Genomic DNA, 15,585 nt, shown 5'->3' on the forward strand with positions numbered 1-15,585 from the left:
CGACGGCTGAAGATATTGGCCTCATCAACCAGAGTCACGAAAACACGATATAAAAATTGAAAACTTAACAATGACAACACCATCGGAAAGCTTGGCATAACTCATACTGGTTCTATAGCATGGCTTTGGTGATGTTTCGTATCTAAATATGCTTACAGTTGTCTGGGTATATACAATGCAAAAAGGCCCTACAGCTTTGCCTTGACATCCTTCAACCACTGTTCATACCAAACCTTTCCAAACTCCTTCCTCTCTCCCTCCATCGCCTGCGCGTCGTCGAACCTCTTCTCATGTGCCTCCATAGTTGGACCCTTCATAAACTCAATCAAACCTGCATACATCTCCATCTTAAGCACACCGTACACGCCCGACTTGCTCTTGTCAAGAAGCTCCTTCTCTTTGACAAAGCGAAGAAGGTCTTCAACACCTTGCGGCGCAATACCGTCGGCAATACCTGCTGCTACAGCGTCCTCGCCTGAGAAGCGCTTGGCTTCAAGAACGAGGCTACGGTACGTCGCGTGGGAGTACTTGACTCGGAACAGAGCTGACATGGCGGGCTTGAGAGGCGCACCGAAGACAAGCTCGTTAAGACAAAGGAAGCCGCGTGGAGAGGGAGCCAGACGGTAGTCTTGAGATGTGGCGAGCATGAGACCACCTGCAAAGGCGTGGCCGTTCATAAGAGCTACTGTAGGCATAGGGTATCTAGTACAGTCAGTAAGTCAGTTAAGAGGCGCGAAGGGACCGAGAGACATGCGTCAAGAAGCGGTTCCAAACATTATACAGCAAATGCCAGAAACCTTCAGTAGCAACAGCATGTTCAAGGTCAAGCCCATTGCTGTAAAACTTTTGAATTCCAGACGTCGTCGCCACAACACCGTGAGGGTATCCAAACTCGATTATGTCTAGCGCGTTGAGAAAGGCATTGAGGACAGGCGCTGTGAGACGGTTGTCAGGAGGCGACACTAGGGTCAGCAGGTAGACTCTTGGTGAGGGCTCAGTGCAAGTGAGGGTACCGCCAGGATGAGCGCCACACTGCGCGATAGGGAGAGTGAAGAGAGCAGACATTTTGAGGATTAGTTTTTGATGAAGATGAGAATATGATGAAAGTCATTGAAGGTGGTCGGTATGGGTATAAGTAAGAGAGACGTGGGGACCTCGGCTCAGTTGGGGTAGACCGACCCATGGATCTAGCATTGAATCTCGGCATGAGATGTCTATCATATGATGGACGTAACTGATATATTGATCACATCAGTAGTTAAATACAGATATGGCAGACATTTGGCATGTCGATGCTTGTTTATGTATTTTAGTATTGTACGTACTTGATTATTCATTATATATCTCTTACATGTGAACTTGATAATTAAAGATTCCATCTGGGGTAAAAAGGTACGTACCTCATGATAGAATACATCGGCCCCACTTCCCATGACAGCCACGTACCTTCCTCCTTCCATGCCCCACGCTAGCTCCAGCTTTCATTTCAACTCCAAAAACTCCCCCCACCAAGACAAACCCTCCCTAATAGACACCTAGAATTAATTTCTCAAGCAAGAGCGCAATCATGGCTCGAGACGCCAAAGATAAAGGCTCAATCGTCTTCTTTCATCCCGATCTTGGTATCGGCGGTGCAGAGCGTCTTGTCGTAGATGCTGCTGTCGGTCTTCAGGAGCGAGGTCATCGCGTCGTGATATTTACGAACCACTGCGATCCTAAGCATTGCTTCGACGAATGCCGCGATGGTGCATACCCCCATTCTCTTCACATTGTATGTGTTAATTATGAAAATTAACACTTATCGACAGGAACTCTCGATGTCCGTGTTCGTGGCCACTGGCTCGTTCCCATGTCCATCCTCTCCCGCCTTACAATCCTCTGCGCCATCCTTCGTCATGTCCACCTCCTCATCCACATAGCTCTTACCGGCGAGCTACACGCCTTGAACCCGCTCGCCTTCATTGTCGATCAACTCTCAGCCGGCCTTCCTCTCCTACGCTACATCGCCCCCGACAGCCCGATCCTTTTCTATTGCCATTTCCCCGACCTTCTCCTCGCCCAGGGTCGCGAGTCTGCTCTGAAGCGCCTGTATCGTCGCCCGTTCGATTGGCTTGAAGAATGGACTATGGGCTTCGCGAGCGCTGTGGCAGTGAACTCTGGTTTTACAAAGGGTGTCGTGAACCAGACGTGGCCGAATCTCAAGAAGCGCACTGATACCAAGGTGGTGTATCCTTGCGTCGACACTGGGGTCAAGGAAAAGGAAGATGCTGGCAATGATGGAGACATTCCGTTCAAGGGAGAGAAGATTATCTTGAGTATCAACCGTTTCGAAAGGAAGAAAGATATTGGACTTGCGATCAAGGCTTTCGCTGCCATTCCTGAAGCTGAGCGCAAGGGCTGCCGTCTCATCTTAGCAGGTATGTTACCCACAAGTAATATCCTCTATCGCGATACTAACCATTTAACAGGCGGATACGATCCTCGAGTTTCCGAAAACGTTCAATATCACGCCGAGCTGGAGGCCCTCGCCTCTTCCCACGGCCTTGAGCACCTCACCACAAAGACTCTCATCACCGCTTTGTCCGCGCCCACATCCGTCCCTGTCCTCTTCCTCCTGTCGATCCCCAACTCCCTCAAAGCTACGCTTCTTCGTTCCGCGCGTGTTCTTCTCTACACGCCGAAAAACGAGCATTTCGGCATCGTTCCCCTCGAAGCCATGCTCGCCCGAACACCTGTTCTTGCCGCTAACTCGGGCGGTCCTGTCGAGACGATTGTAGACGGTGAAACAGGATGGTTGCGATCACCGGACGACGTGGATGAGTGGGCCAAGGTTGTCCGTCTTGCACTGGAACTTGGTGATGATCAGATCAAGTCCATGGGAGATAGGAGCGAAGCACGAGTCAAGGACATGTTTGGACGATCACAGATGGCCAGCCGATTCGACGAAATTTTGGACGACATTGTTGCTAAGAAGGCTTCATCCTCTGTGCGAACCGTTGTCAATGTTGCAGCGATTTTTGGCATATGTCTTTTGGGCTTGGCGACTTCAGCACTTGTTGCTCGTATGGGAAAGCAAGCTGTGCCGTCAGAATTCGCAGCTTAATTAGGGGTAAAGAGCAAATAAGATTCAGGATTTACAAGTTGGAATACCAACATCCATTGAACTTGCTAGTTGTAATACATCACTATTTTCCATCTACAATATCATCGTCTATGACAATCAAGATTCGGCAGATTCAAGCGGCTGTTTATTATCGGTGTCTTGTGTTCAACACTCGACACATATCCTCGATAGATAGAATATGTCCAACAAAAGAAGCAACATGTTTCGCCCTTATATCTATATAATGCACCAGAGCCATTTGACTCGCCCCAACAGGCTGGCGTGTAAACTCAGCATGAGAAACACAACGAAAATGCTCTGTGCTCCTGCTCCTTCATCCTCCGATATGTAAACAATGTGTCCGTGTGCAGGACTGGCTTCCAGCAACCCTCAAACGTTCTGGGCCTCTGCCTCGATCAAATATACCTTCATCTTATATCATCTCCGGTCATTCCATCTCATAACCCATCATTATGCTCATTTCCTCATCCGTACGTCCATCCATCAACACTCATCCCACCCAGAAGCAACCTCCCATCCCAAGAAAAATAACGCGGTGGAAAATGTTTAGCAATTGTACCACCCATGGTATGCTATAAGCAGCAATGCAGTAGAAATCCCTCTTTGGGACGAACAACGGTCTAACAATAAGAAAAACACCAAATGTGATCCCAGGCCCCGTATATATCACAGCGACCTAATGCTTGAAAATATATCTCCAGACAGTTGATAATGCAACTCAACCCGTGACAAAAAAGACTCGATGCACGTTTGGCATCTGAAAGTATGTGATAAGAGAAATAAAAAGAACATGATAAATGTTGCCACGAAACGGGGAAGGGGTATCATGGTTCATAGGGCGACGTCCCCTCGTCACCATATGCAGAGGTCGGCACCTTCTTGGCAGTTTCGGTGCTTGCGATGCTAATGTTGGTATCGCGTCTCTTTGGAGGATAGCATGCTGGAGGTCGCGATGTGCTTTGTACTGGCTTCTTCTTTGAGGCCATCAAAAGTATCCCGTCATCATCACTTCCGTCATCGTCATCGAACTCATCATCTACAGGCCGGGCGACAGGGGTGCTTGTGATAGAGTCTCGAGCACCGCCCTCGAGATGTACGGCGAGAGAGCCGCTGTCCATGGCAGAGTGGTTACCATAGATGTGATTGATAGGAAAGCCATTGGGCTCCTTGTCAAACGCCGGTGGTGTCAAGCTATCAGTAGTCTCGAGTAATTGGGGATGAGCGCTGACAATGCCTGGCCTACAGAGAAGTTCTGCTTCCATATCGGCCGAGACAGAACTAGCGCCGCTGAGCAGAGCTGGCAAAGAGGGGTCGGATTGGAATGCCAGCATTCGCTCCGACGCGCTGGCGTTTGAAGGGAGCGCTGAGACGGGGCTGGTGACTTCGCTTGGGCTGGTTGAAGGGGTTGCCAAAGCTTCCATGGAATCGATGCTTGAAGACTTGGTGGCGGGCATAGTTTCGGCACGAGGAAGAGGCTCATCTCGGTCCCATTCCTCTTCAATGGGCGAGGGTGGGCATGAGAAGCTGATGTGTTCTGAGTGGGGTCGGTCGCATCTTCGCATGCAATCCTCTGAATGACGGGAAGGCGACGTTCTGGTAATGGGAGCGCTATCCATTCTCTGAAGAGATCGAGGTCTTGTCTTGGTAACCGTATGGGCGTCAGTAGCATAAGTCGTATCTGAATGGCTATGGCGATGCCCAGCAGTTGCGGCGGCTAGTGATGAAGAGAGTAGAGATGCCTCAAGCCGTCTTTGATGCGAAATCTTGCCCAGATCGACAGACTTGACAGGTTGTCGTCCGTGACGATGGGGTATTTGAACATTGCCAGGAGCGACTGTGGTGTTCACACCCACTCTAGCCTCGGCCCGTTTGTCGGAACTGGAAAAAAGCCCACGATCGACAGATTTCGATCGAGAGCTTTCATCCATCGAGTCCATAGGGTCTATTTCACGAGTCTTACGAATGGTCTCAGCTCCTGAGTCTTCTTGTGAATCGGCATAACTGGCGAAGCTCGGGGTTGTGGGTGTAGTTTGAGAAATGGGTACAGTAGGGCCAAAGTGTAGGAAGTGATATGTAGTCTTGGCATATCCTTGGCTGTGTGCATGGCGATGAAATGGCCATAAGGAAGCTGCCGATATAGACTTTTCAGGTTCACGGTAAGACTCACTCTCACTATGAGCATGGACATGGCCACGAGAAACACCAGCCTCGGGGAGGACGGTTGCCAAAGGATCGTAGATAACAGATTCAGGCTGGGGGCTGACGGTCGTACTGACAGCAAGAGGATGTTCTGGTGCAGAGGCATCACGCATCGCATTCGCAAAATAATCATCCGGGCGGAGGCTCTTGCGTCGGTGGTCACGGTATTGCTGCTGGGGAGTTGGCGGACCATTGTTGCACATACTGACACTGTCACCGGCGGAGCTAGCGGCACTACTGTTGGCTCGACGTCGCGTTTTGCTATCACTTCGTTCCACGAGGGGGTGCATTACCTTGCCCACAGCTTTCTTAACCACTGAACGAGCACGCTCCAAAAAGGTGAGTGGGACGACGGCTGAAGACATCTCCCTTTCGTCAACTTGAATCTTGCGGCCAGATGAAGGTCGGGCAGGGTCAGTGTCATCAAGCCAGCCGATGGGATTCGCAATGTCCTGAACGACCCATGGGTGTCGCTTAATATCTCTTAGTCGGATGCGCTTTTCCGGGTTCTTGGTAAGCATCTGCCGCAGGAGATCAACAAGGAGGTTGTCAACTTCCTCATAAACAAGATCATTGTCGTCACGGTAGGGATGTGTATTTTGTCGCTTGTAAAGGGATGTAGCAGCGGGTGAAGTAGAAGGGTGAACGGGCATCAAGCGGCGTTTAGGGATGTAAACCTCTTCCGTGGCGATCTTTCGGAACATCTGGAACTCATCTTCAGCAAGGAAGGGAATCCGGGCGTAGATCAGACAGTAAAGAGTTACACCAAGAGACCAAACGTCGATTTGTTCGGAAACTCTTGGTTGCTCTGTATCCAAGTCGGTGTAGCACAACTCGGGAGCGAAGAAAGCGGGTGTTCCAACTGTCTTGGCAAGTTCAAGATCATCGTCAAAGTCCTTGGCCTCGGACTCTGACACAGTGTCGTCAAATTCACCGTCACGGATAGGTCGGCCAAAATAGGAGACGCCAAAGTCAGAGATCTTGACGCGGTGTTCCTTACTCCACAGAAGGTTGGCCGGCTTAATATCCCGGTGAACAACACCTTGGTAGTGCAGGTACTCCAATCCAAGCACTGTATCCCTGAAGGTCGAACGAGCTTGGTCGAAAGTGAAGCATGGAACGTAAGAAAAGTCATCCGTAAAAGGGTCAAGTTGTTGAGGATTGAAGTCGAGGGATGACATGTGAGAGATGATTGAGTCAGCCATACTGGGGGAGCGACCGCGGAAGCCTTCGTCGACGTAGGGACCATACATAGTACCATCCAGAGCGGTGCTTGAGGTAGGGTTCGATCGAAGACCCAGGGGTGTTTCCAGGTCTTCTTCCCAGTCAACGAACTCGTCAGGGTCTTCCACCGCGCGTGTGGACGAGATAACGGAGCGTGATCGGGAATGTCTCCTAGACTCCTCACGGGGTGTCTGTCGAGAAGCAGGTCGGGATGGCGGGCTAGCACTCATGGAGAAGTCTTGCATGGAGGACAGGCGAGACTGGCTTCCCAGGCTACTGCCAGGCTCATCTGCTCCACCATTCTCGAAACTCCAGTTCATTTGACCCGGGTACTTTTGGGCCATCTTGGCTCGCTTCATTGTCTTGATAGCCTGTCGGTGCTCAAGCAGCTGTTCGTAGCGATCCTCTTCGGGAGTAGGGAGCTCGCCTCGCATCTCGCGTTCTATGCGTCGTCGTTCGTAAAGACAGATGTGAGGAAGACCCTTCTTTCGCCAAACGACTTCTCCAAGTTCTACATGCTCGAGGACCATGTAGATCTTCTTGAGTTCGGGGTCATCGATGACTTCGAGGAGGGCGACGACGTTGGGGTGGCGGATCTTCTTCAAGATAGCAATCTCCTTTTTGGTTTTGTCTTGGGGAGACTTTGCCGTAACCTTTCCGAGACGTCGCTTCTTGGAAAACCGTGGAATAATCTTGATGGCGACGTTTTCGCCCGTCTCGAGGTTTCGGGCCAGCTTGACTTTGCCGTGCATGCCACGACCAATTTCTTCAATCACTTCATATTGGTTGATGAGTTTCCGGCCCGTGGCGGTATCTGAGTCAATGAGCGCCTTGTGTGTCCTGTTGAGGAGTTAGTTAGTGTCTGAGAAGTGTAACGACTGGTACACGGCCACATCCCGCACCATAGGCGAGAAACGCCCATCGGAAGCGGGTCGAGTGAAGCCACAGGGGACTGTGAAACCATATTCCCGCAACAATTTATAATGCTTACTCTCTGACTTTGTGCATCTGCAAAGGATGCAATAGCGGACTCTGGGCATAATTGGGCAGTGTATTGTTCTCGGACACGGAGGTGACGAGGTTGTGTCGAGAGGCCGATGGGCTGAAGAGGCCTGGAGAAGACATGGGTGTGCTGTTTGCCGTCCTCAAAGGCATGGATGAGGACGAGGGGAGATATGTATGCAGCGGCGGGGTTCCCCGGTTCGTCGACGAGAGGGAGGCGGACGACTGTTGCTGCGATAGTGATTTGTGGTGATGGCGGTGTGAGTTGTGGTGGTTGTTGTTGTGGTAGTATTGCGAGGAATCCATGATGGGAGAGATTGTTGTAGCGGCCGTAGTCGCCTCGACATGCTGGAGGGGATCGCAGACTCGCAACGGCGGGCCTTGGGTGGTTGGAGTCACGACGGACGTGAAAGTAGATGGATCTATAGTACCATTGTCGCGTATATACAAGGCAGCGAAGATCGAGTCCTTGGAATCGGGGTCGAGCGAAGTGAACAGAACAGAACAAGTAAGAGGTGAGGTGGGAGAGATTTGAGTGAGGGAAGTTGAGATGGAGACTAGACTAGTTAATATTGAAATAGGATGGATGGACAAAACAGTAAAGCAAGTGGAGCGGTGCAATAAGAGAGAACAGGTCTTATGTTTTTGGGGGGGTGGATTTTTCTTAGTTTGGTGTTGGATCCAGTTGGTGATGGAGGTGGGCAAGGTATGGAATTGCAAGTGGGAAATGCACAGTGTCCGTGTCATTTTCTTCGCATCTAGTGTGGTTCGTAGTGGCGACCATTTAGTGGCTACAACCACCAAGTTGGAATTGATAGCGGTACCAATCAGGTAAGTCTCTACCGTGTGAGAACTGGAGGCTCTGGGCTGGACAGATAGAGGTCTGTGCTTAGACCCATGGCGCCATGCTTCCCTTTCTCTCATCAACCCTGGCCTGTTATCTGTTACGCTCACGACCCTTGATGATGCAGATTCACCCCTCTTCCTTTCCTTTCCTTTCCTCTCCTCTCCTCTCCTCTCCACCTCGCTCAAGAATCTCTCCCACCGTTCAGCGTCACCAAAATACAACACACATGTGTCCGTTCCGTTTTCGCTCAAGCCGACCGAACCACCGGGCTTTCGTTGTCCCCAGCAGAAAATAATATTTTGTTGCCAGCACAACAAGTTGATAAACCGCGCATCTACGTAGCTGGCCTTGATTCTTTGAATGCGCGGCCTAACGCTTGACTATGTACGGTACCGTCTTTTCATTAGGTATCTATCTATCGCTTCACCTACATGTCACCGTCTTTGCTCGACAGACAGGCCAAGTCTGTCCAAGTACAGCAAGGGTGTGAGGAAGCTAACGACACTCCTCGGACCGCCATTCTCACTCTTTCTGTGACGCTGATGTTGCTTCTGCTGGGCTGCGGAGTGGACCGGCCGCCTTCAAGGATCCGGCCCCTGCTCGTTCGACCACCCGATCCGTTCCTCACTCACGTCGTTTCGTTACATGTATTTGATCGTCGCTGCTACGGCTGGCGTGTTAACCTCGTTCGCCAAAAAGCATAGATGAGGTTATCTTGAAACTCATCTCAACTGGGCTTGTCATGCGACGTAATCTCTTGTGGTCGAACCACCACTAGTCAGAAGCGAACCTCTGGGCAGGCTCAACCGGCAAGGAATCGGCCAAGCGAACACAGCATTGAGCATCTCCTGGCCTGCTCCGAAAGGTCTTGGCAACGCTTGGGCTTGCCGTGAGAGTAGAAGAGCTTCGGGCTTGACGATTTGCAGCGTGCTCTGGAGATAGAGTGACACCGTACAGAGATTGACGTTGGGTAAAAAAACCCCAGTTCGTTCAATCAGATCCCTGGAGTACTGAGACTCGATGGGTATTGTACAGTATTATATACAGTATGTCAACGTGCGATAATAATCTCGGTGATACCTTCTAGTTGAACTGAATTGTGATGGTGGTGGTGATGCTCACTCTTGACTAACTTGCACCTTTGAACACTCAAAACACAAATCGAGAAATGATAGATCCGTCATCCATGCTCGAGGTCCTGCGCCGTCGTCGATAGCTGACGCAATGGAGACAGCCCGGAGACTCGAAGGCAGGCCTGCAATCTGTTGCGGGTCAAAAGTGCGGGAGGCGGTGATGCTGTAGAAGAAGTGGATTCTTCAAGGTACCCAAGCCGTCCGTATCGCTGGACAGTGATTCGTACTGTAAGGTTGTGCTTCCCAGTGAGTTACAGGCGTATCTCGACCGGAGGATGTGCTGACTGGAGTCTGAATGTACCGTATGCACGCTAAAAGCAAACCGTACATGCTTGTACCAGGTGCCGGTGGAGCAGCGTTTCGCTGGAGACAGAAGTTAAGTTTATGGTACCTTGCCTTACCTGGCCATGATGCATCACTTGTCAAAGCCTTGGAACAATCCATGATTCTGTGGACATTTCGAGGTGATTCCTCGAGCACATCACTTCGGCTGTTGTGTTTGCGTTACAAAGTGCTCAGATCATCATGATTCTGAAGCTCATCAAGTCCACCTCGAGTCCCAACTGCAAATGGATGAATGGGTCGATAAGATAACAACAGCCAGCAACCAATTGATGAAGGGATGAGCAACCATGACAACGAGCCAATGGTAGTTTACCATTCAACTTTCCATGTGTCTGCGAATCCTCAACTCACCAGATTCGCTCGCGTTGGGGTTCGGTGGCTTGCTAGGCCTTGTCGTGTCTCTGGGCTAGACCCATCTGCTGGGGACACCAGGTTGTCCCCCTGTCCCAGCTACGATAAGATCCGCATCTGTGAATGCAGGTTCTTTTTTTCTATCTCATCTGCTTGCTTTTTCTTTGTTCTTTCTGCTCCATACCTTGGATAACTTGGGACATCCTAGTTTTAGCCATGTCTTGCATTAAATTTCGATAGCCAGCAGTCTACATGCAACTCTATAAGCCTCGTTTCAGAGATTCAACGGAAGTTGTCCATGTCGTACCGCATCACCTCTCAAAAGCCGGCCGGCGTCTTCCTCCTACGCCGCCGCCCTAGACGCCCTCTGCGTCACAACTGCAGGACCAAGTGGAAGCCAATCTGATTCAGGTTCCTCCCTGTGTTCTGCAAGGATACGGTCCCAAGACAAAATGCTTTTATCTATATTCGTACACTCGTACATGGCTGGCTGGCACATCGTGGCGAGGTGAGCTGAGGTTCTACGCAAACGGGCGATGCTCGCGTGCCAACTGAAGTCTCAGTCGGAAGCGCTGAACTCTCTTTACCGTAGAGACCCTGAAGGGTTGTTGATCTTGAAGAAGACGAACTGGTTGTGATTAGATAGATTCGGATAATTGTGCATAGTTGTGCTACGTCGTGCAGCGGTTGAATGACATGGGGTTGCCAAGATGATCAGTATGGCCGGAGATAGACTTCGTTCTAGTAGACACAACGACAAACTAGCAAAATCGCATTGTCGATCAGAATCGGCAATTCTTAGCTGCCCCTTTTTTATTTCCAACTTCCGGGCTAAACGTATCTTGTTTGAATCATGCTATCTCTGAATCACATGCATTCCTAGAGAGTTTTGGGTGCATTGTTGGAACTGGAATTGGAACTCGTCTTCTGTTTGTACCTACGAAATGAACCGATACTTCGTCAGGGCCTTTGTTGTTCATCAATCCATTGGTAACTGACTCGCCACGATGGTTTCTCCGTCGGTTTCACTTCCGTACCGGCATGTTGACATGCTCTCTCACTTTATTTGATCGACCCTGGCCAGTATTTTTAGCGTCTCTGTCTTGTTTGCACTTTGCTGTATCTGCATGTAAATGCACAAGGCCGGCATTCGGCCCCCGCTCGTCGTTCCTCCGTGTTTGATGGCCATTGCATTGGTACTTGGGGGACTTCGTTCCATTCAGGGTTCAATCCTGTAATAACAAGTAGATATCAATAGACAGGCCTAAGATGAGGCCTTTACTCCGGTATAATTATCAAGTAAAAACATCATGATGTCGTTATTATTACCCCAGAGTAATACTACCGACTAACAGGCCCCTAATTCCCGCAGGATTTGTTAAGGGCCCCTTCCTTCCTTGCTTGCTTTTCCAACTGCAACCGCGACTGCGACTGCGAATGCGTACCGTACCTGACCTATAGAGCTACCTGCCCTGCTGCCGCAGCTGCACTGCACCTTCCCCGCCACACTACGGAAGTCTGCATCCACTTCTAATACTCTGCTGTGGGTTCATTGAGGTCTTTCCCCATGCTCAGTTTCGACATCTCGAACATCAGGCATCATCACGATACCGCCCAAAAGCCCAATCTAGCACAACCTCATTCCTAGGATATAGCCTACTCGTCGCTAGCATGGAAAAGAATGCACACCGTGATCCTTTTTGGGACATCCAAGCGCCAGTCACGCCCAATATCACTTGACCGCGACATTGAGCTAGTGATTTAATCACCACCAGTATCCGCCACGGTCAACACGCAGCCAACATACAAGACATCGAAAGAATCTGGACCGCCAAAACTTGCAGCAAGAAGAAGAAGAAAATAATCAAAGCCAACTAGACACCGATAAGAAACCGACATATCGGTGGGATACTAGTACCCCAGCTTATGAGTGGCTCAGACTGATGCACTTCAGGAAGCACCATATCTAATGTCTCACAACGCCATGATCACAGAGGCAGGGGTCTTAATAGGCAAATCTCTACTCACATGGAGTTCTCTAGCTAGCTAGGCCTCTTTCACGTTTTCGAGGAGCTCGCTCCCAGCCCCAATGGACACTCCTGCCAAACCCCTTTGCCCAGATCTAGCCCGGCACAGCACCCTTTTTTGAGGGTATGAACATATCAGGAACACCTACCTCCAGTCAGGCCATCTGTGAAAACCACGAAGTGCGGGCAGGCATCTCATCTAATATGACCGGCAATTATACAGAGTACTGCCATCTAATACAGAGTATAGAGCCACTTGTTGTCAAAGCTGCAGTCTCAGCGGCAACCAGAGATGACCCATTCAAATCCAAGGTCTTGGGTCAAGCTTTGTTCATTGGGTAATTTCCCCCGTGAGAAGAAGAGACAAACTGTTGCATGGAATGAGACAGGGGCGGCTGGCGAGCATTCAAGTCAAGGGAGCTTATAGCTCCGACGCTAGAGCACTCTCACGACCACCAAAGGCTTCAACACCGGCCCGGCTCGGACGATGAGCGGAGCACCGAGCGGGCCTGCCCTTGGGGTAGAAGCTGGGCAATGGAACTCGATCAAGGGTTCGTCACCAGCATGACAGGGGTCGAAGCAGGGGACGCAGCTACGTATTACATATTCAGCCTCTATATTCCTGCTGCTATGGAAAACGACCAAGACAATATCAGCAGCGCCTTACCTGCACCCATGGTGGCCTGGACGATTAATGTCGTATGTGACGTTGAGTCACTCTCATGCCTATTGGTTAGGTCTAAACCAAGTGTCAGTCCCCATCGTGAGGTCACTAAAGTGGCTTGACTGCCGACACCGTTAAACTATCACAAACTACTGTTGCGTTACCTGCAGCACTCTTCGGGTTGTTATGGTATGTCACGGCCCATGAGATGACGCTGCAGACGCCCATGGTCTCGATGCCGTTGGACTCTGTGCTGCATAGCCGGACAAGGGTGATACGTGGAAAAGACTGTGCAGAGATGCAACGATAATGCAACTGCACGATCTGTTTACATATTCAACTCTCCAAGTTGGACGATTGCATCAACGCCAATCGGCGTTATATCGCACTCTTTTTGGCACAATTCGGTGTTACTCACCACGGCCAAACTCCGAGCACGCTCTTGAGTTGAGGCACAAATTGACAGCTTCATCTCATGTTGTCGCTTCTATTGAGCTTCTTGTGGCATTTAATATCAGAGATGCTTCATCTCAAGAGCCTTGCAATCTCAGGACAGCAGGCCATTAGTGCGCGATGAACTGACAACAGTGGGGTCGTCCGCTTTGACGATACCTCCTAGAGTATAGTCCTTTCCGCCCGCACCCATCATCCCTGTCGAACAACCGTGCGTTTGTCGTTCCGTCCCATCATAGCCGAGACCACGGACCAGCTCTTGTTCGCATCAATTGCATTCAAAGCATCGTCTGACAATCTCCAGTATTCTATAGTACTTTGAGGGGACAAGAGAGCTAAGAAGGTCCATGCAAATCCAGCTCTGATTCTTCTAATACAACCTTAAGAAACTCAAACTACCAATCGGCTCGTCCCTCCGTGGTAACACATGCTGTTCTTTGACATTTCCCATTCAAAACACTCCTTAGGCCATGCTGTGCAATGCCACAGCTGCATTGCAGTGCGCCTCAAGTTCCTGCATCTAACGTGGCGGTTGTTGACTGATCTAAACCTAGCCATCGCAAAAGCCGCGCGAGATCGGTAGACGAATGATTCAGGTCCAAGTCATGTCAGGCCTGAACCTTACTGCATTACATTGGCACTTCACACCACAAGAGTGCTGCGGCTGGGTTTACCGCATTTTGTCTTTTTCCTCTGTTCCTCAGGGCAACTTTAATTGCAAAGGATGAAGCGGCTTTAAGACTACAAAAATAAACAGTCGCTGGGCATGGCACAGCACGCCTCTGGTCACACAAGAATTGTCAAGGGAGTTCCATCACTCCGAAGTTATAGACCCTCTCACAAAGACGTTTAGTTAGGAGCGAAAAAAAACAAAACTGTCGATCATCGTTGGCCATCGGGAAACCCAATCTACCGTATTACCTACTCTACGTCGTACCTGGAAATTCTGTCCCGCCGTAAGCGACGGTACGGTAGGGTGGTGTCCTTGACAATTGGCGTAGTACTTGTTCCGTCATGATTAAAAGAAGGGTTCAGAGCGTTACATTGCCAAGAAGAATATTCCATAAAGGGAAAGACGGGATATTCAGCCACTGCTTGACGAATCACATTCATTGAGCGAGTCGCTCGAGCAAGACAGTTCGGCAAAGTCGTCACGGTGTGCTTAGACACGCCTTTGTTCGACATCTTAGATCACAAGTCGATGTCTGCATTTCCAATTTGGGATTTTTGGTCTTGTCATATTTGATATGGTCGATCCCCATGGATCAGCAACACCATCGCATGAAGTTATGCAAATTAAAACATTTGTTTCTTTACCAGGTGTTGACCGTTTAAACAGTGCCATGATGCTGCTCGTTCTCGGCAATTGATAAACGGTTGTAGTCCTGTGGATGACTGAAAAAACAGGCAAGGCTCTGCAGCTGCATGTCTTGGCTATTGGATACAACAAGTTCCGCAAACGCTTTTTTCAGATGACACGGAAAGTGATTCGTCATATTTTCATGTTCTAGCAAAGCTCAGGCCGCTGACTATGAGTGAAAGAGATCATCACTGGATGCTACTGATGTTTTGCTGACATTTCTTCTGGTGGTGAAGTAGTCAAGACGACCCCAAGAAACATCGAGGTGCACTGTGAGAAGGACTTGATGACGAGGTACCATTCATCAACAACCCAGCATTACCCCTGCCTTGTACAGAACATGGCTTTGATGGTCAAACCTTAGTACCCCTCCGCTGGGGATCGCAGCTGCAATTGATCTTCAGATCCAGCAGTAGACGGCAACCAAAAAAACAAGATATGCACTAGCTTCCCGGAGACACTGCTCCATTGTCTGAGCGCCAGACTACCTTTTAAGATTTGTAACAAAGTTGCGCTCAAGAGTCTCGGACCGGAGCTGGTGGTTGCTGCCCTTGTGTGTTTTGTTTGATATCGGGTTCTTGATTTGCCTCGGTGTTGGCCATATACGGGTACAAACGCGAGGTTTCGTTTACTAGCCAGTGCGAGTAAGAGGCCATTGTTGGACTAGGAACAGGGATTGAACAAAAGGCAACCACCATTTTCTCTACAGGACATACATACGTATGCAAAGCACACTTTCCGTTTTAGCTTAATGCCCTGGTCGATATTCGGAGCAAGGTTCAATGGTCAGACATGAGACAGTCCAGAGTAAAATGTTGTTATCACAATACGTTAACTGACATCAAGTCATGCACTT

The 15,585-nt window shown here is 49.8% G+C and overlaps 3 protein-coding genes across 3 annotated transcripts; 1 reads left to right on the forward strand and 2 right to left on the reverse strand.

Annotated features, from left to right (window-relative positions):
* Window positions 1-188: 188 nt before the first annotated feature.
* Window positions 189-1,065, reverse strand: FSST1_004509 (ClpP/crotonase-like domain-containing protein; the record flags this gene model as incomplete). Its single annotated transcript, XM_083230690.1, has 2 exons — window positions 189-702; window positions 755-1,065. 2 exons carry the CDS (start codon window positions 1,063-1,065, stop codon window positions 189-191), a joined length of 825 nt encoding a protein of 274 aa, XP_083087939.1.
* Window positions 1,066-1,567: 502 nt separating this feature from the next.
* Window positions 1,568-3,103, forward strand: FSST1_004510 (GDP-Man:Man(1)GlcNAc(2)-PP-dolichol alpha-1,3-mannosyltransferase; the record flags this gene model as incomplete). The annotated part of the gene is made up of 3 exons (XM_083230691.1): window positions 1,568-1,745; window positions 1,809-2,417; window positions 2,469-3,103. The coding sequence occupies 3 exons, from the start codon at window positions 1,568-1,570 to the stop codon at window positions 3,101-3,103; spliced, it is 1,422 nt and encodes a 473-aa protein (XP_083087940.1).
* Window positions 3,104-3,948: 845 nt separating this feature from the next.
* On the reverse strand, window positions 3,949-8,448 carry FSST1_004511 (serine/threonine-protein kinase; the record flags this gene model as incomplete). The annotated part of the gene is made up of 3 exons (XM_083230694.1): window positions 3,949-7,387; window positions 7,539-8,111; window positions 8,393-8,448. The coding sequence occupies 3 exons, from the start codon at window positions 8,446-8,448 to the stop codon at window positions 3,949-3,951; spliced, it is 4,068 nt and encodes a 1,355-aa protein (XP_083087941.1).
* Window positions 8,449-15,585: the final 7,137 nt, after the last annotated feature.

The sequence above is a fragment of the Fusarium sambucinum genome, chromosome I (genome assembly GCF_050947815.1).
Source record: "Fusarium sambucinum isolate potato_lamoka chromosome I, whole genome shotgun sequence".
Classification (NCBI taxonomy): domain Eukaryota; kingdom Fungi; phylum Ascomycota; class Sordariomycetes; order Hypocreales; family Nectriaceae; genus Fusarium; species Fusarium sambucinum.